This window comes from Rattus rattus, chromosome 13, assembly GCF_011064425.1.
Source record: "Rattus rattus isolate New Zealand chromosome 13, Rrattus_CSIRO_v1, whole genome shotgun sequence".
NCBI classification, from domain to species: domain Eukaryota; kingdom Metazoa; phylum Chordata; class Mammalia; order Rodentia; family Muridae; genus Rattus; species Rattus rattus.
The window spans coordinates 15,809,850-15,829,282 of NC_046166.1; the positions used below are offsets into that span (position 1 = coordinate 15,809,850).

A 19,433-nucleotide genomic window follows, 5' to 3' on the forward strand; every position below is an offset into this window, starting at 1 on the left:
CAAGCCTTGGTACCATATTGCCACAGTTGATCCTCTTCTTGGAGCACTGTCTTATGCCTTTTCTGTTTAAGACTACCTTGGGGTGGGCAGATTGCCTTATAGTATCAAGCAATCTGGATGAAGGATGCAGAACCATTTGGACCCAGGTGAGGCCAGAAGCATCATTTGGTCAGGGGTGGGTACCTGTGGGGACTGCAAGACCTGTCACTGTAACACAGAACTCTGAGAACATGTAACACAGCTTGGCAGCATTTTTATCATGATTCAATTTTTTATTCCTCAGTCTCATGACTATAACTATGTTCTCGCCGTAGAACTCCTATGGATTTGTAATAAGCCCCTCATGGAAGTGATTGAGAGCACAAAGCACGCAGATGCATTCCTGTGCTTGATGCTGATGTTGCACGTATCTTGGGATTATTTTGGAAAGCCTGATACTCCTGAATGCACTGGGGAGCACTTTCTGGGTGAGCCTTGCCTAGGACTTCCCACATCCTACCACAGCCTTACCTCAGAGTGCTGAGTTCCTAGAGACTGAGGAGGGGATGGCATTCAGTGGGTAGAGGGGAGCTGAGAGCAGGAAGAGGATGGAGAGAATTCAGTGTTATTCACAAGAGCTAACAAAAAGCCAGACAGCATCTCAACAGAACAGAGTACCTATAAAGCCGGCAACAGCCTCAGATTTCCTTCCAAAAAAACAGAACCGCTGTCTCTGGAGACTTCCACGAAGAAGGTTGTGACCCCAGAGTTCTGTGTTCAGCTAGATTGTTGTTGATGTGTGAAGCTGTAAAAAGGCACTTTCAGAAATGCAATGGTTTAGAAAGTCTGCCTCTTTCTTATGCTGCCTGGAAACTGCTCTAAGATGTTTTTGGTTGACTAAAAGATAAATCAAATCAAGGATTCAAAAGCTGAGGATATTTCGAACTGCAGAGAAAAATCTCAGTGTGCTTCAAAGGCGATAAATGGCACAAGCCACAGTATCAGATTTGATACAAGAGAATTGGGTGGGAGGAGGGAGGACGACTAAAAAAAATCAAGTGACATATAAAAATTTTTCATAAATGATCACTGAAAGGTGAAATAAAAATGCAATTTTATATGTTTTTAAATTGAGGAATTTGGTGCAAATGAGAACATTTGAAAATTTCTCTTTCCAATTGCGAGAAGCTCTTGAATGTGGCACTTGCCAGAGTGAGAAGGGGCAGGGTCAGGACAGGGGAGATCAAAGTGGCGAGGAGAAGAGCGGCCCCCAACGAGGAAGTCTTTGCAGAAGTCGCTACGCTCATTGCATAGGATTTGACTGAAGATGAAGCAATAGTTGTCAGGGACGGGTGTCTCCTTTTAGGGTCAAGAGATGGAACCTAGGGCCAAAAGCAGAAACTAAACAGAGAGAGAGAAACACCAGCCAGCCTCAAGCTTATGATGGGCTGCTTCTGCACAAGTTTGGCTCTAGGTACTGACTTTATCTTGCCAGTGCCTTTCTATGAGACAGATCCACCCACTTTCTGAAGCAGCTGCACAGACAAGGCAGAGCACCGAACGGTCTCCTCAGGATCCTGTGGGAATGCAGTTCCTGCCCTGTCTTATGCTGCTTCTGCCTGAGGAGATGGCCAATGCTTACCAGAAGTTTGGCCCCTTTGAATCTCCTAAACCCATGTCTTTAGGAGCAGAGAGCCCTGGGGAGAGAATAAATGCAGTTTCTGAGGCCATGTCTACTCCAGTCCACTCCAGCTCCATCCACAGCCTTGCTTATTGCAACCAGCACGTTTTTCCCAAAGCTTGCCAGCAGGGGGCACTGTTCTGCCTTTTCTTCACCTGTGACTAAAGGCATGCACTAATGAGGCCGCTGTGCAGCAGCTAAGCAAGCAACCCGGCACGGTAGATTAAGCAGCCTCTTGAGATGAAATGTGAATTTTGCTTGCACACAAAGCAGATTTACCAAATGCCCATGGCTAGAAAGGCTCAAAATGTGGCCAAGTCCCCCAGGGATGTGCTGGTGCCCTCAGGGGGAATCCAGGAAGCAGAGGTCTCTGCTTCTGACACAAGTACAAGGAGGACTCCTACTTGGCATTGGTTGTGTAGTCCCGAGAAGAAGTTGGAGAAGTTCCTGTCCCACTTGCCTCTGCTTGGCTGCAGCAGCTGGACCTCTGGATGGCCTGCTGGGACATGACCTCTTGCTGCGGGGGCTACTCCTGTCTGCTGTGTCTGGTAGTCCTCCCTCCCCAAGTAGTTAGTACTACTTTAGGCACACTTTGTCTTTTTTTTCCCTCCTCCTATTGCCTTTAGCCTCACAGTCTCTCTTTGAACTTGCAAATGTCAACCAGAATGATCTTTCTATAGCACCAGCCTGACCGTGCCTTCATTCTTGATATTCTCCAGAACTGTTTGTGTCCTTCTGGATAATACAGAAGTGTCTTCAGGAAACTCTAGGGTTCTGGGTCTCTGCCAGTTAGATTTCACTCCCTTTCCGTCTCTAACTCCAACCGCAGCAGCTTGTAACTGCAGACTGTTCTCACTTTGACGTATTGCCGTCACATTTCCAATGTCTGCCTGATCAGACACCTCTATCTTTTTTCACCCGAGCACTGCTTCCTATGCTACAGGTCTCTGCTCAGAGGCAACTTTCCAGAAAGCCTTCCTTGGTACCCACAGCCTGGCCCACTCCTTCTGAGCTTGGAAGATGTATCCTGCCTCACCTGTAGCAAGTGCCACATTAAATTGTAATTAATTGCTTATGTCTTTGATACAACAGAAAAGGCCATGCATTCTAAGAATTTAGAAACTTGTTTCTAATTGCTTTTATTTGGTTAGGAATCAGCTTATGAAGCATTGGGCTATGGTCTGGGGAGAGGTCAGTGGGCAGAGGCTCTTGGACACAGGCTTACTGATCTGAGTTTGACCACTGTCTCCTCTAAGGTTTTAGGATCGAGCCAACTCCTTGAGCATTGCCCTCTGTGATGGATGCTTGCTTACCTGTGCATGTGGGGGTCAGAAGACGGTGTCAGATCCCTAGAAGCTAGAGTTACAGGCCTTTTTAGAATGCCTACCTTGTTACATAAGTGCTAGAATTCTAGTGATGGTCCTTGTGATTGCATCAAGACCTCTGAACAGCAGCTCGAAGGCTCAGATATGAGACGATTATGTCAGCAGCTGCACAGTTTGTACTGTGTACACCAGTGTTTCTGCTCTCATGGAACACAATGGCTTAACTTAAAAAATAAAAGGAAAACCTTACTTAGTTCCTCATCCTTCTTCAGCATGCAAATATGTTTTGGGTTGTTTTCAGTTTGGATGTTTGCTTTTTAAAATTTGCTGCTTGAGTTGCTGACTTGAGCTTCATAAAAAAATCATTAAATGAATTTTGGCCTGGTAGAGACTCTTTAACAATTTCTAAAATGCCCCTAAGCTCAATTTTGTCATTTTGTTCTGTATAATTATGCCAAGTGGCATTCTCAGCATTGATGACTATAAAAATCAAAGTATTGATCAACCCTAAAAAATCATTGAAGGTGTTCTGCATCCTACAGTATCAAATGCTCAGCCAGGATTTAATTCTTTGTGCAAAATTAAAAATCACATTATCTCATTAGTATAAAAATTTGTTTTAGATGTTAATACATGCTAAACTTTTACGTCTATGTCATCTCTTCATGGTCGAGCTTCATCTTCTGTACTGACCAGCACATAAGGAGGTTTTTGGTTGTACAATGTATGACAGGAACACATGGATAGTATAGCTACAATTGTAGCGAAAACTTCATCCCCTTAATATCCATATTTTGTCTTTATCTGGAAGCAATGCTTTATGAATATTTTAAAGGTTTAGTGATGCTATAATGTGGGGCTTGACCCAGTAGGATCAGTGTTGCTATAGGAAGAGAGACTGGGCTCTCCCTCTCCACAATATGCAACTTGAAGAAAGGCCATAGAAAAAGTATGGCCATGTATAAGCCAAGAAGAGGACCCTCACATGATTCTTTACCTACAGCAAGAATTTAATGTTTTCCAGGCCTGCTCTTTGTGGTCAAAGATCCACTAGCCCTAACCTTTTCTATACCCAGTATGTTTTATTAAAATTTATTATATATATCATAAAATTTATTATATATATATACTGTAGCTGTCTTCAGACACACCAGAAGAGGGCATCAGATCTCATTACAGATGGTTGTGAGACACCATGTGGTTGCTGGGAATTGAACTCAGGACCTCTGGGAGAGGACTGAGTGCTCTTAACCGCTGAGCCATCTCTCCAGCCCCCCTATACCCAGAATTTTATCTCCATGGTTAACTATGGTAGCCCAGGGCCTCTAAACTGTACCTAGCATTGTGTATAAACATGGGCCATCTGCTCAGCTGCTCACCCACTGTTTTTCTTACAGCTATGACCGGACCCTGCACCTTCTGCAGTAGCCCCATTTCCATGTCTATGACTAATGAGAGAATCTGACAGAGTGTCCCACAGTGCCAGTGACATTTCTGACTCTTTTAAATCTGTTTTCCAGACACTGGTTGAAGATTAGTTATCTGTGCAGATTGTGTTCTTGGTTCTAACAAGGTAGCCATGGACAAAGGAGGTAAAGCCTTTGCTTTCATAGAAGTGATGTCTCAGCAGAAGAGACAAATTAGATGTATGCAAATAAAGTGAGCAATGTTTGGATAAAGCTAAGAGGAAAACCAAAATATCATGATTTCATACAGGAGCTGATGGTGTTACGTCTCAGGTAGTTTGGGAAGGTTTTCTCTGAAGAAGTGACATTGGCATTATGGTCTGAGCAAAAGTGAGATAGCTGGTTGACCCAGGGTCTAGACAAAATAGATTTGAAAGAGGGAAGAGTACATGCTGATCACTTACAAGGCTGACAGTCCAACATGTATGGAGAACACCTTGTTGGTGCAGGATTTGGGGCTAAGGACTTTATTGCTAAACCCCTGTTGTTGCCAGAAATTCCATGTGGGATGCTGAGGAATGGCATCCTATTGAAAACCTGGCAACTGAGCATGATCTGAGATACTCTGAATGCAAGTGCAATGATGATACAGCCTCAAGCTGGTTATAGGCATTGGGGCTGAGTGCACGGTTATAGGAAGATACACCATTCTTTCAGAAAAGGACCATACAACAGATAACTGCTCAAATGAGAGGACCAGATAAGATAGGAGAGGGAGAAAGAGAAGAGAAGGAAAGAAGAATATTAAGAATCCGACCAGTCTCATTTTGAAGAAGGTCATTAATGAATGGGGACATCTGTTGTCATTGGTGTCCATTACTATCCGCCCAGAGCACCAACGGACAAAGATGAGAGCGCAGAACACACCCTTGAGAAATTATTAAAGCAGAAGTGAGTGGGTTGATTCAGTGCAGAATTTGGCTGTGTTCAGAAGGCTCAGTGTGGGAGAGGGTCTTCTCTCATCAGAGGAGGAACTTGAAGCAACTTATATTGCAGATGTTGTTACAGATGGGAGGGGACAGCTGGCAGTGCATGCTTACCTCACTTTGGAGTACGTTGTTTCTGAATGAAAAGAAATGACAGGGACCTGCAGGCTCAGGCTGGCTCCTTATCTAATCTCCAGCAGTCAGATTTTCCTCCTATCCATCTCCCTCATGCCTGTCTTTTGTGTGTAAAGTACTTGGTACCATGCTTAGCCCAGAGCACATGACTTTCTCATTGTCTTAGCACTGCTAGGGGCAGATAATTGTCATACAATTGACCCATGGCTAAAAAAAAGCCACAGTCCTGATGAGAAACAGCAGCATGTACATCCTGTGGATTGAGAATCTGGGCTGCAAGGCCACCCAGGATGTTTCCTTCATATATGATCAGTCTCATCCCCTCCCTCCTCCTCACTCTGCAGCTGCGTGCTAGCTGCTGGAGACAGGTCTGTTGTCAAACCCGTTGGATCACCTGCCAGTTTAGTCTATTGACTTAAGGTCAGGAACTATGAATTCTATCCTCCAATACAGGGTGAGGCTGGGGCTGGAAATTAATGGGGCCAGAACCCAGCATCCAGCTTCTATCAGCAGCTCCTGGCGCTGGTCGGTATGTGTATGGAGAACTAGCCTCTGTCCATTGTCTGAGGAGATCAGAGCAAGCCATTGCCTGTAGTGACATTCAGGGCTGGCAATTACCCAACACAATGCCTATCTACCCTCAAAATTTAATCCAGAAATCAGGTGCGTTGTGAAAGGGCTTGGAGAGGTTTTAATTTTCTCAAGTGTCTAAGGCTCCGTGCTGACTGGAGTGTCCCTGGCACAAAGGCCCTGCCCATCATGTGGTTTGCTGAATACAACACTTAGCCCAGCTGTGCAATCTTCCCAGTCAGCTCCACAATGGGGCTCAATCAAGGCTCTCTTCCCATTGCTCAGACCTGCTGCTTTCTTCTTTTTGGGAGAAGAAGGATATTGTTGGATGCTTCTCTGATGCTCAGCTTTGCCTGGGAGATGGTACCTTCTGCCACCTGTGCCCCTTGTCGGGGCTCTGCCCTTGATCCTTGCAGCCCAGGCTTTTTTTTTTTTTTTGGAAGAGGAGGAGTCAATAGACTGCCACTCTCCTCTTTTGTCCTCCCCTCTATCAATTGAAACAGCAACGCAGTTCCTTTGCAAATTAGGAAATTTGTGCTTAAACTGCCAACCCTTGAGACCTTGAGGCCCATTAAGTCTTTCTTGTAGTCACAGAGCTGACTAAGCTGGGAACTCTGGTCCACAGGTATTAACTGGCAAACTGAGAGTAAACGCCCCACTTAGACAAACAGCTCCACAGAGCAAGGCTTGCCTTTGCCTGAGTAAATCTAGGAAGAATGAGCTGGCAGGTGTCTTTGACCTTCCTTACTGATGTTTGGGGAATCATGGGAGGAAGTACTTAGAAACAAAAAGAGGCTTCACAATGGATCCGGGTGGGGGGTGCTCAGGCTGTTGTGGGAATGCTGTACTTTCTGCAAGAGTTGTCACAACACGGAGGCTTTGCTGCTCTGGGAGTGGTGAGTGGGACGGCTGTGGAACAGAAGAGTCTGGTACTTGAGTCCCTAGGCCAAATAGAGCCTCAGGAATTCAGCAATGTAGGAGAGCCAGTAATCTTTTCTGCAGACAGCCCGAAGAGTAGCAGCTCTTGGGCCTGATCCTATGTGGATATCTAATCCAGGAGGTATGTCTACTTTATGGAGGATGGCAGCTAGGAGCCCCAGTAGGACAGTTCTGATCTGGCAGGTAAAAGACCTCAGCATAGTGCTGAGGTACAGTGATTAACAGCTCATGTCCCAAGCAGCAGCGTTAGACAAGGCATCAGATAGATTGAACCCTCGAGGGGTGAAACATTTCTGGTCCATGGGGGTTCATATGAAACCAGTCCCTTATATCCCTAGGGCTAGTGAATACTGGTTTCCTAATAAGCTAGTGTCTTGTAGAGCACTCACCAGGGGCCTGGGTACAGTATTTCTGGCAAAATATTAAACTATCTCCCTTGTATAGAAGAAAAAATATATAAAAAGGCCATTTGGCATTTCTCTGGAGAATAATCTCATGCTGATTAATGTGATTATAATGATTAATGTGATTCTAGCCATTTGTATGTGTTGCTGGTTCTGAGAATCAGTTTTGCAGCGTAGACTAATAGCTCTTAGTGCTAACGTTTCTTTCCATTGATTTTATTTTCTATATTTTGGCTGCACTCATGGGTCATGCTTGAGTCTCCTTCCTGTGCAGGCTCTGTGATGAATGTGTTTCATATTTTCATCCTCTGATGACTGATGTACAATAAACTACCCTAACCTTAGGGATGCAAAAAATAACAAATGCAAGATGTCTCCAAGGGTATTACAATTTGTTTTCTATTGCTGTGATGACGCCATGAAGAGGAAAGGGTTAATTTCGTCTCATAGCCTATGATCAATCATGGACTGGAGTCAAGGTTGGAACGTTGAAGCAGGACCTAAGGTCCATGGAGGGTGATGCTTTCTAGCTTACTCTTTATGGCTTGCTCAGATTGCTCTAATACGACCCAGCACCACCTGCCCAGAGGTGACAGTGCCCCCATTTTCAATCATTGATCAAGAAAATGCCACACAGACTTGCCTACAGGCCAATTTAAAGGAGACAGTTTCTTAGTTTAGGGGCCCTTTAACGGAGATGACTCAGGCTTGTGTCAAGCTGACATAAAACGATCCAGCACAGAGAGTAAGGGTATTTGTTTTGAAGGTTGAGGACCTGGGTTCAAACCCCAGAATCTATGTGGTAGATGGAGAGAACTGTTCCCTTTAAGTCGTCCTCTGACCTTGACACATATACACACCCCGCCACAAATAATTAATATAATTTGAAAGGCCACGCATTAAATATGTATAACATTGTATAGTATAGTACAGTACAGTATAATACAGTGCCAGAGATGTCTCATGGCTATATGATTGATGATAACCTAAGGCCTACTCAGGTATTTTAGGGCCAATACTACTTATCACTTTCCCACATGGCAAAAGTTGGACTGGAGGTTTCCACAATAGGAGGTCCCTTCAGCACAGGGACAACTTTCATACCTTGGGACACATTTCATCCTTACAAGATTGCCTTAGCTCTTCTCAAGAAAGAAACACCTGATAACTGACCAGGAGGGGCATATATCAGGGGACAAATCTCCTAACTCAAAATGACGTCTAGGAGGACCGCCTTCTGTCAGGTGGTGTCTAATGTCTGAGTATATCTAACCCTTGTCACTGGTCCAGTTGTCATGTCCTTTTGGAGTCACACTTGATACTGGTGTGCTAATTAAGCAGCTGCCATATTCATTTTATAATGACACTGTCATGATAGGCCACTTGAGTATCAGAGGATACACGTGATTTACCGTTGCTATAATTCAGACGAGAAGCCAAAGTTGCTTACGTATATACACATGAGTTCCAGAGTGCAATAATTGAAACTAATACAGTTTCCACCCTTCAGGAAGTTCAAAAGGCTGGAACTTGAGTGGGTTCCCTTCACTCCCTCATGTCTGAGGTCTCAGCAGGGAATTTAGGAGCTGAAAATGGTTAGAATAGTCTCTATCTGGTATCTGGATACACCTTCAACTTCCTTCATTCCCATATCTAGTATTCTCCTCTGGAAGTTTCACCTGAGGTCTGTCCAACAGAGCAACTGAAGATTATAGAAATGAGAGCTGGACCCTCACCTTGGAAGGCACACTATTGCCACCATGCTCCAGCTGAAGTGCTGGCCTGCTATCTTCAGAGTATCCCAGACTCCGTGACTATGGTTTGCTACCACAGGACTGTCTGTACTAGTTGGTTCATGCTTCTGCTTCTGGCTTCCGATGCTGTCTCTCTCCTCATTCAGTGCAAGGAAGCTGCCTCCCCAACCCTGATGGGCAGTACATTCTCTTGTTGATCTGAGCCTCTCTGTTTTTTTTTTTTTTCTTTTTCTTTCTTCTTACTGTATGCTTGCTGGGATTGGGTTATTTATTATCTATCCCTTGGGAAAAACTGTCATTTGTCTGGGTTTCTAGTATCAGCTTTTGGAAAATCATGCCTAAGGAAGCTTATTCGTGGCATTTCTGAGGGGCTCTGGTTCTGTCTCTTCACTCAGCAGTGTTGTCAGAGGTCACACCGTTAGGGGCAATAGAGACTACAGAATAGATTGTAGTCATAAGCTCAATTTTTATGCTTTAGTAGCTCTCCTCCTTACATACCTACACTAAGGTATTTGCCATGTACGATGACACTATTTTTTTTGTTTGTTTTGTCTTTTATCCTTGGTTATTTGAAAGTGTGATGGTGCCTTCTCCTAGTGCATGTTTAGAGTTTGTAAGGGCGGGCGAACGTGCAGCCACCTCAGTGACAGGAAAGCAATTTGCTTCAAGCTTAATAGGTAGGAACCAGAAAGGTCAGAGCCAGGTTTCTCTCAGTAGGATTTGGATTTCGTGTTTGGTTAGCTTGAAAAAGTAAGTATTCAATGTGGTGGCAACGAATGACAGCTGGGAAAATCCATGGGATTCTTTTGATCAAAGGACCTCCACATGCTAAAGCAGGGCAATGTAGGTTGTCTCCTTGCTGTGGGTTTTCTCTGGCCTAATCATCTGGAATGGAGTAAAATACTCTGGACTTTGTGACATCCCAACACATCCCTCTCTGAAGGTTATTCTCCTGTGCTTTCAAACAGGGAGAAGAACACCTATTCTGTAGAATGAGGATTAAATGGTGCCAGGTTTTAATGGTGAGTATGTAGTAAAAAACTTATGGGAAAGGGTTTGTACATTGTGGTGCTAAAGTTGATGGTTGCTCATTATTGAGCTGACTCAGGGTTTGTTAACTCAAGGAGACAGGGTGACAGTCTCTATGGCTGGGGAAGCTGACCCTGAAGAGAAGTAGAGTTGCACGTTCATTGTTACATCAGAGTTGTTTCTTCTCATCTGTAAGACGACCAGAGTCAAAATCAAGTCAAGGTCAGGTCCTGGTGGACAGATTTGATTTTCTTAGGCAATCCAAAAATATAGTGTTTTATGACAAGCTTTCTAATTTTTAAATGTTTTTTTTTTAAATCCATAAACAAATACAATAGTCACATAAAATCACATGTATGGAAAAACAAGCTGCTTCTCTCTCTGCTGTATAGCACTGATGTGCAGTTTGGCTTTACATAATGCTGAGGACCAAGAGATGGCAGAAAATATTTTCTCCCTGTTGTCCCTGTTTCAGGCCCTGGAAACAGGCGGTAATGAAGACAGAACTCTCAGTAGAAAAAGGTGACTGGTAGGTTCACTCCTAACTTAACACCAGGAGGTGAGTCAGTTAGAATCATTTTCAAAACTCCCCAAAAATGGCAATGAGAGTTTCAGAGTATCCAGATGAAGACAGAAGAATGAAAAGATGTGTGTGCCGATAAATAAAATAAAACTTTTGTGTTGTTGACAAATCACTTATAATGATTCATACTAGCATTATAACAATCTTGCTTACAATAATTACACTGACTATTCGCCTGAGTTATGGGTGTGACTCAATATTAGATCAGCTGCTTAGAATGTGTGAGGTTTGGTGCTTGAACCCTAAGGTTTGAAAAATAAAAAGTGGAGCTGACTAAAATGATGTAAAGGAAAGTGTGGCAGTTTGAATATACTTGGCCCATGCGAAGTGGCACTATTAATAAGTGTGGCCTTATTGGAGAAAGTGTGTCACTGTGGGCGTGGGCTTTGAGGTCCTATGCTCCACTCAGTGTGGAAAATGACAGTCTCTCTTGACTGCCTTCCGATGAAGATATAGAAATCTAGGCTCCTCCCAGCACCAGGTCCATCTGCATTCTGCCATTCTAGCTATGATGATAATGTACTGAACCTCTGAAACTGTAAGGCTCAATTAAATGTTTTCTTTGATAAGAGCTGCCTTGGTCATGGTATCTCTTCACAACAATGGAAACCCTAAGACAGGGCCTCTCACTTTATTCCAAGTTCCGAAACAGTGCTGTTCATGCACCGTGATGGGGAAGCACAGATTACTGTGTAAAGCTACAGGTGATACATGTTCCAAACTGTGACAAAGGAGTTAAGGTGAACTTTTAAAATTACAATTCATTCTGTTTGTTGTTTTCATTTTGATGACTTCTCTTTATTTGCATTTTAATCTACATTTTAAATGTTATCCCATTTCCTGGTTTCCACTCCAGAAACCCACTATCCTACTGCCCCAACAGCTTCTATGAGTGTGCTCTCCTCAACTCCCTCTTCCTTCCTGCCCCAGCATTCCCCTACACTGGGGCATCTAGCCTTGAAAGGGCCAAGGGCCTCTCTTCCCATTGATGCCCGCAAGGCCATCCTCTTCTACATATGTGGATGGAGCCATAGGTTCATTCCTGTGTTCTCTTGGGATGGTGGTTTTGTCCTTGTGGACTCTGGGTGTCTATTTGGTTGATATTGTGTTCCTCTTATGGGGTTGCAAACCCCGTCAGTTCCTTCAGCCCTTTCTCTAACTCCTCCACTGAGATCCCTGTTCTCAGTTCAGTGGTTGGCTGTGAGCATCCACCTCTGTATTTGTAAGTTTCTGGCAGAGCCTCTCAGTAGACAGCTATATCAGGCTCCTGTCAGCAGGCACTTCCTCACATCCTCAATATTGTCTGGGTTTGGTGGCAGTATATGGGATGCATCCCCATGTGTTGATGACTTCTTAAAGTTGTTTTCTGTATTTGTATGCAAAGTAATTTGTCTGACCGTGGCATTTTTCACTCACACATGTCCTGACTTTGTTCTCATTCATTGTCTCCCCCTGGCCTCCCCATTCCTACTCTAGCTGTTTCCTTCTGCCGATCCCCATTTGCTTTATTGTTATTCTACCATGGCCTTTATTTTCTCCTTCATTACGATTTTCCTGCTCTTTCTCATGATTCCTGTTGCAGTTTCATGGCCTGTGTACACACACAAATATATACCTGTATACAACCGTAAATGCACATTTAAATCAAGAATCTGCGTATAGGAGACATTCAGTACTTTTCTTTCTATTTTGGGATTGTTTTGATTGACATAATGATTTCCATTTCCAACCACACCCTGCAAATGACTATATTTTCTTCTTGGCTGCATAAAATTTCATTGTGTACATGGAGCATTTAAAAAACCTCTTTATCTGTTTATTGACATTGAGGATGGTTAAATTTCCTATTTGTTTTAACAGTACAGCAGTAAATACAGATATGTACCTACCTCTTTGGTTTGTTGACCTAGATTCTTTCTAGTGTCTACCCAAGAACAGCACAGCTGGGTCACATAGTAGTCCTGTTTTTAGCTCTTTGACGAATCTCCATACTGATTTCCATAGTGACTGTAAAACTGTGGATTCATACTGGCAATGGAGAAGAGTCTCTTTCTTCACTTCCTTGACAGCATTTGTTGCATAACGCCAACTCTGACAGGGGTGAGATAAAGTCTCAGGCAGTTTTAATTTGAATTTCACTGGTGTTCACTGGTGCTGAGCAATTTCTTTTACAAGCATTTGTTGGTCATTTTTTCTTCTTATTTTTGACTATCTGTTTAGTCATTAGCCCACTTATTGATTAAATGATTGGGTTTTTTGGTGTCTAATTTATGCAATTTTTTTATATATCCCCAATACTAATCTCTGTTTGATATTAATTTGACAGGACTATATCTCCAATGCTGTAGCTGTCTCTTCACTCAGACAATTGTCTCTTTGCTTAGAAGAAGCTTTTACAGCCCAGGTAATCCCACATGCCAGTCCTTCTGATGATTCCCTGAGCTATTTCAATCCTCTCCACAAATCTTCAGCTATGCTTATGAAGTATTTTACTTATGCATACCCATGCAGCTTCACGTTTCTGGCAGTGCAGTTAGAGCTTTGCTTTCTTCTGACTTGACCTTTGTTATGTTGAGGGATCTTGACCTAGAATTAGCTTTTTACATGTTAAATCAGTTTTCTTAGCACCATTTGTGAATAGGTTTTCCCATGTATGTTTTGGATATTTTGTCTAAAGTTACGTGACTGTGGCTGTGCAGGATTATTACTGGGCCCTCTGTTCTGTACTACTGGTCTTCATGCCTCCACTCTGGCAGTAACATTCTGCTTTGTGACTAAGGCTATGCCATACAATTGGAGATTAGTTACTGTTTTATGTATTTCTAGCATTTCTATTTTTGTTATGGATTGTTTTGGACTTTTAGGACCTATGTACTCTGTATGAAACTTAAGATTTTTTTTTTGTAAAGGATATCATTGGAATTTTGATGGGAGTATCTTTCAATCTATACATTGCTTTCGTTAATGTAGCCATTTTTTTTTTTTACTCTGTTAAAACCGCCAATATATGACCATGGTAGGTCTTTATATTTTCTAGTGTCTTCTTCAGTGTCTTCAGTGTTTCAATATTTTAATTGCAGAAGTTTTACAACTCTTGGTTATGGTTCACCCTTAGGTGTTTTTGAAGCCATTGTTAATGGGATTTTTTTCTCCTAGCATTACTTACAACATTATTTACATGGATAGGGTGGCTATAGACTTTTACATGTTGATTTAGTATCTTGCTATTTTGCTGAAAAGATTTAAAATTAAGTCTATGTACTGATGAGAGTTCTGGTGCTATTCCTTTATTTTTGCCTATATTGATTGGTTGGTACTTTTCTATCCTTTTGTTGCTTTGTATTTTTGATATCTTGAATATTCTATGCCGTAGGTTCATTCTTTCTAGCCATGTGTATTTGAATGACCAGCTCTTTCTCCAGACTTAAGAAAATATGGTGATAGAATTTCAACGAGTTGATTTCTATGACTGTAGGTTTCATCTCAGCACCTCATTATATCTATGTGCTCTTATGTAGACTTGGTCTCTTGACTTTATCCTAGAAAAGTTGGATATTTTGCTTGCTTACCATTCATTTTTAAATTAAATTTTTATTGGATACTTTATATATTTACATTTCAGATGTTGCCCCCTTTCCTGGTTCCTCTTTCTTCCATCTTCCTTCCCCCTGCTACTATGCTCACCGTCCTACCCAACCACTCCTGCCTCAATACCCTGGCATTCATCTACATTGGGGAAATGAGCTGTCACAGGATCAAGGGCTTCTCCTCCCATTGATGACTGACAAGGCCATCCTCTGCTACATATGTGGCTGGAGCCATGGGTCCCTCCATGTGTACTCTTTGGTTGGTGATTTTGTCCTGGGAGTTCTGGGGGGTCTGGTTGGTTGATATTATTGTTCTTCCTATGGGATTGCAAACCCCTTCATCTCCTTCTTTCTTTAACTCCTCCACTGAAGTCCCCATGCTCACTTGGATGGTTAGCTGCAAGCATCCTCATCTGTGTCAGTAAGGCTCTGGCAGAGCCTCTCAGGAGACATCCATATCAGGCTCCTGTTAGCAAGCACTTCTTGGAATCAGCAATAGTGACTGGGTTTGGTGGCTGCATATGGGATGGATTCCCAGGTGGGGCAGTCTCTGGATGGCCTTTCCTTCAGTCTCTGCTCCACTCTTTGAACTGCATTTCCTCCCATGAGTATTTTGTTCCCCCTTCTAAGAAGGAGTGAAGCATTCACACTGTGGTCTTCTTTCTTCTTGAGCTTCATATGGTCTGTGAATTGTTTCTTAGTTATTCTGAGCCTTTGGGCTAATATCCACTTATCAGTGAGTGCAAATCATGTGTGTTCTTTTGTGATTGGATTACCTCACTCAGGATATTTTCTAGGTCTATCCATTTACCTAAGAATTTCATGAACTCATTGTTTTTAATAGCCAAGTAGTACTCCATTGTGTAAATGTACCATATTTTCTGTATCTATTCCTCTGTTGAAGGACATCTGGGTTCCTTCCAGCTTCTGGCTATTATAAATAAGGCTTCTATGGACACAGTGGAGCATGTGTCCTTGTTAAATTAATTTTTGAATATAGTATTTCCTCAACCTTGTCCTCCACCTCTGATAGCCTTTCTTCTTATCCAAGTCTTTTGTTGATGCTTTCCACTGGAATTTTTATGATTCACTGAGTCTTACATTTTAATGTTGCTACTTTTTAAAATCCAAATTTTTGGTGATTTTTATCTTCATCCTGCTCGTGACCCAGAGATAAAAAGATGTGAAGAAAAGCAGTGATATGTTTGCCTGCGTGCTTTCATTATTCCTGGTGAATGACTCTCCTCTTCAGTTGCTGCTATTGCTGCCATTGCAGTGTAACTTCTTCAGCCTGAACGAACGAGGACTGAGGATGGTCACCTCCCTAGGAATCCTCCTGTACTTCATCATTTCACCAGAAGTGCTGAGGAATCCAGCCCCGTGGATTGAGCAGTTACTGGGCTTTCAGCCTGTCTAGAATACAAACAGCCACTGTTGGGATATGCTGTCAGAATCACAGAAGCAAGTATAATAAATACCTTTCATAATATACGCTCATTTTCTTGATTGTATTCCACTAGAGAATTCTGATTTGTACGTAGTGTAAATGTAAAAATGTAATTGTATTTTAAAAGTGGCAGTATTTCTCTTTATATCTGAACAATACAGGGACTACTAAATTTATATAATCAAGCTTTACTGCACAATACATGGGAAGTCATTGATCCATTCTAATCTGACTACCTCCCAGCCAAAATCACAGAGATACTTGCCTTTTAGTATTGGTCTTGCTCTTTTGGCTTCAGGTATGCTCTCCCATAATGTTTCCTATTACTCTTGTTGCTAAATCCTCTTTTGCTCCTTCCACTCTCCCCTGGTTTGTGGAAGTCCTTTGTGGAAGTCCCACACTATTCTTTCTTCAGTCAGCTATTGGCTGACCAGCTTTTTTTTTTTGACAAGAGAATAACTGGGAAACAATGTTCACACAAACTTGAAACAGAAGTTATTTAAAATAAGTATTACAATGTCATGTCCAGATTGCAACAAGAAACAGAGAAATCACTTGAATAATATAAGGATAAATAATATTTACATAGTACATTGTTTCAGTAATTATTAAAGAAACACTAACTCATGCTATTGCTAGCGCCATCAGGTCACATGGCATCTTTGGGGTATTTTCATCTCAGTCAGTCAGACTTGGCAGACTCTCAGGCCCAGAGCTCTCAAAGCATCTCCACCTGACTCTCTAAGTTCCCAATTGCCATCCCACACTACTGCCAGCCAGCTATTCTCTGGTCCCTGCAGGGATCTCACCACCATGGCTAGCCTCATCAGTGACCATCCATCTAGTTCCCAAGGTGGGTTACTGCTATGCTAGTCCCATACAGAGACCACCTATCTCTTGGCTCTCTTGCTGTGGACTCTGCTCCCATTCCCAGTGAAATCAAAACCCCAGAAGCTTATAATTTATCAATCAGATTTTTATCCATAAATTCTTACTCCACAAAATGTTCACACAAAACCTCAGAGCCAATTGATATTGATATAAACTGCCCACGCAGATAACACAAATTGTCCTATAACAATCCATCCTTTGTAAGATATTCATAGCTACCCTTTTAAAGCCACATGGGGGTGGGTCATGCTCCTCTTCCTCCATTTTCTCTCCTTTTTTCTCTTCTCCTATCTCTCTTGCCTTTCAAAAATTCTGCCACGCCTTTCTTTTTCTTTTTCTCTTAAGGTACCAAAGTACTAGTTTATTAAGAAAACATAGTTTAATGTAGGATATTTTAATAAGAACAACAAAGCCTAAGAAGTCAATAAAAATCACAACTCAAATCCTAACATTTTTACATGCTACCATCTACTATGAAGGTCAATCTCTAACCATAAAGTACACTTGGGCTATAGATTCTACTTGGAAGACTACAGAACATAAATAATTAAGCCTCCTCAGCAGGCTAAGCCACAAACTGAGCACTGGTGAGTGTATGAACCACAAGGTTCCATAGGTAGAAACATTTCTGAAGATTATTTTAAGCTCACCATTTCAGATGCTTGCTAGTATTTCATCACAAAAATTCCATATATGAGGTATTTATACAATTCTGGAATGACAATCAAGAAATACTTTCTGCTAGAGCACCGGTTCTTAGGAAGCAGCAGCATCATACTCTGCAATGAACTGCCTGAGCTCTTTCACACAGCGTTCACTTATTTCATGTAAATTCTGCCTAAGTGCAAACTGAATGGACCTTTCTAACGAAGGGTCTTTTTCAACCAGCATTTTCACCACCATTCCGAAGGTCTCACAGTCTTGGTAGTAGGCTTGTTCAATTTCCTTGGTTTTTGACACTATTGCTTTACGGCGATTGGTTACTTGGTCATCAATGAACACTGTGTGATCTGTTTTGTTTGACTCGGATTCTTGTGTCTGATCCATAACTTCAAACTCAGAAATTTGAGGTAAGTCGCTTTCCTCTGCCATCTCTGGCTTTTTGACAGCTTGCTTGCCTGCAGCTTTAGGAAGTCCCTTTTCATCAAACCTTCTGAGTTTGTTTAAAATTTCCAATGAAAGAACTGCTGAAGAACTTTTTGGGTGTGTGTCTCTGGATGTTTTCAAAGACTGGCCAGGTCTCTTTTTACCTCCTTCTGGCTTTTCTTCACTGCACCGTTTGTAGGAGGAATGAACATGCTTGGACTTCCTAAGCTCTGAACCATGGGAAGAATGCAGTTTGCTTTGTTTTGTAGAGTGTCTTCCACTGGATCTAGATCTGCTGTGTGGGGAGGTCTTTCGATCTACACCTGATTTTCTGGAAAAACAAGAAGCCCCTTTATGGGGAGACTGTTGTTTTGAATAATGGGAAGAGGAGGAACATTTTCTTCTATAGACATCTTTCTTATCCCCGCACGCATGCTGTCAGCTTGCAGAAAGATCATCTCTTGTTTTCCTCAGGCCAGACTCACCACTGGAGGCATTCTGAGGTCCTTCGTCATATGATCTGCTAGACCACATCTTGTCTCTTCTGTACACTGATCTTCAATGGTGCATCTGCACTCTAGATCACTTGGGCTTCAGTGTAAATTGATGGCTCCAGGTTCCAGGATGCTGGCACACAGGCTGCCACAGGAGCAGTTAGAGGTCTGGTTGCATGCGCTTTTAATTCCAGCACTCAGGAGATGGAAACAGGAGGATCTCTGTGAGCTCAAGGCCAGCTTGGCCTACATAGCAAGTTTTGGGATAACCAAAGCAACATAGTGATAACTCTCGCCACTAGTCCTGGGACCCACTCCGTCACCGCCACCCGCCAGGACCCCACGGAAGTAGAGGACAAGAGGCAGGCTTCGTTTCCGGAAATCCCGCCTTTCTTTTTCACTGCCCAATCACGGGCCTTGCCTTATCTTGTGCCTGCCCTCACCTGCATATAGACACCAACCCACAGTACGCAAAAACTTTATGCCTACATAAAAACAGTGAGTGGGATAAAGTAAGGAGGTAGATAAAGGGGAAAGTCAAGAAGCAATGTTAATCGAATGAAAGTTAAAGGAATGGAGAAGAATGTTAGAGAAGGAAAGAGAAAAGAGCAAAGATCAAAACTTTTTTAAAGTAAAAAAAAATAATGTGAAAGCTGAAAAGTAAAATTACACAAATTTAAGAAGTAGAATAAAACCCCAAATATGTCATAAGAAAAAGAAAATAATATATAGTGAAGATGCTGATAAACATAGTGAGGGAGAAAGTAAAAATGTAGAACAAAACAAAGGAAAATAAAACGAAAAGTGTAAAATTTGTCCCATAGTAAAAATGATTCATAAGTGAAATTAGATACATATATAACAAGAAAAAAGAAATAAACAGGAGTAAAACAAAGATACTTTTACTAGCACAGTAAGAAGAAAACTATGAAACAGAGAATGTGGAAAAGTAAAGATTGAAAAAAGAGGATAGGAAGAAAATGGAGCATTGGAGAGATGGCTGTGGTTAAGAGTGCATGTAAAGGGCTTGTGCTTGGTTCCTAACACCCATGTCCGTTGGCTTACAACTGTCTGCACCGAAACTTTAAGGGCATCTCATACACACACACACACACACACACACACAGAGAAATAATA

The 19,433-nt window shown here is 42.2% G+C and overlaps 1 protein-coding gene across 1 annotated transcript; it reads right to left on the minus strand.

Moving 5' to 3' along the window:
* Positions 1–17,280: 17,280 nt before the first annotated feature.
* On the minus strand, positions 17,281–18,360 carry LOC116914505 (periphilin-1-like). Its single transcript, XM_032918828.1, is given in 1 exon segment — positions 17,281–18,360. A coding segment is annotated over 1 exon segment (864 nt). The 5' UTR covers positions 18,337–18,360; the 3' UTR covers positions 17,281–17,472.
* Positions 18,361–19,433: the final 1,073 nt, after the last annotated feature.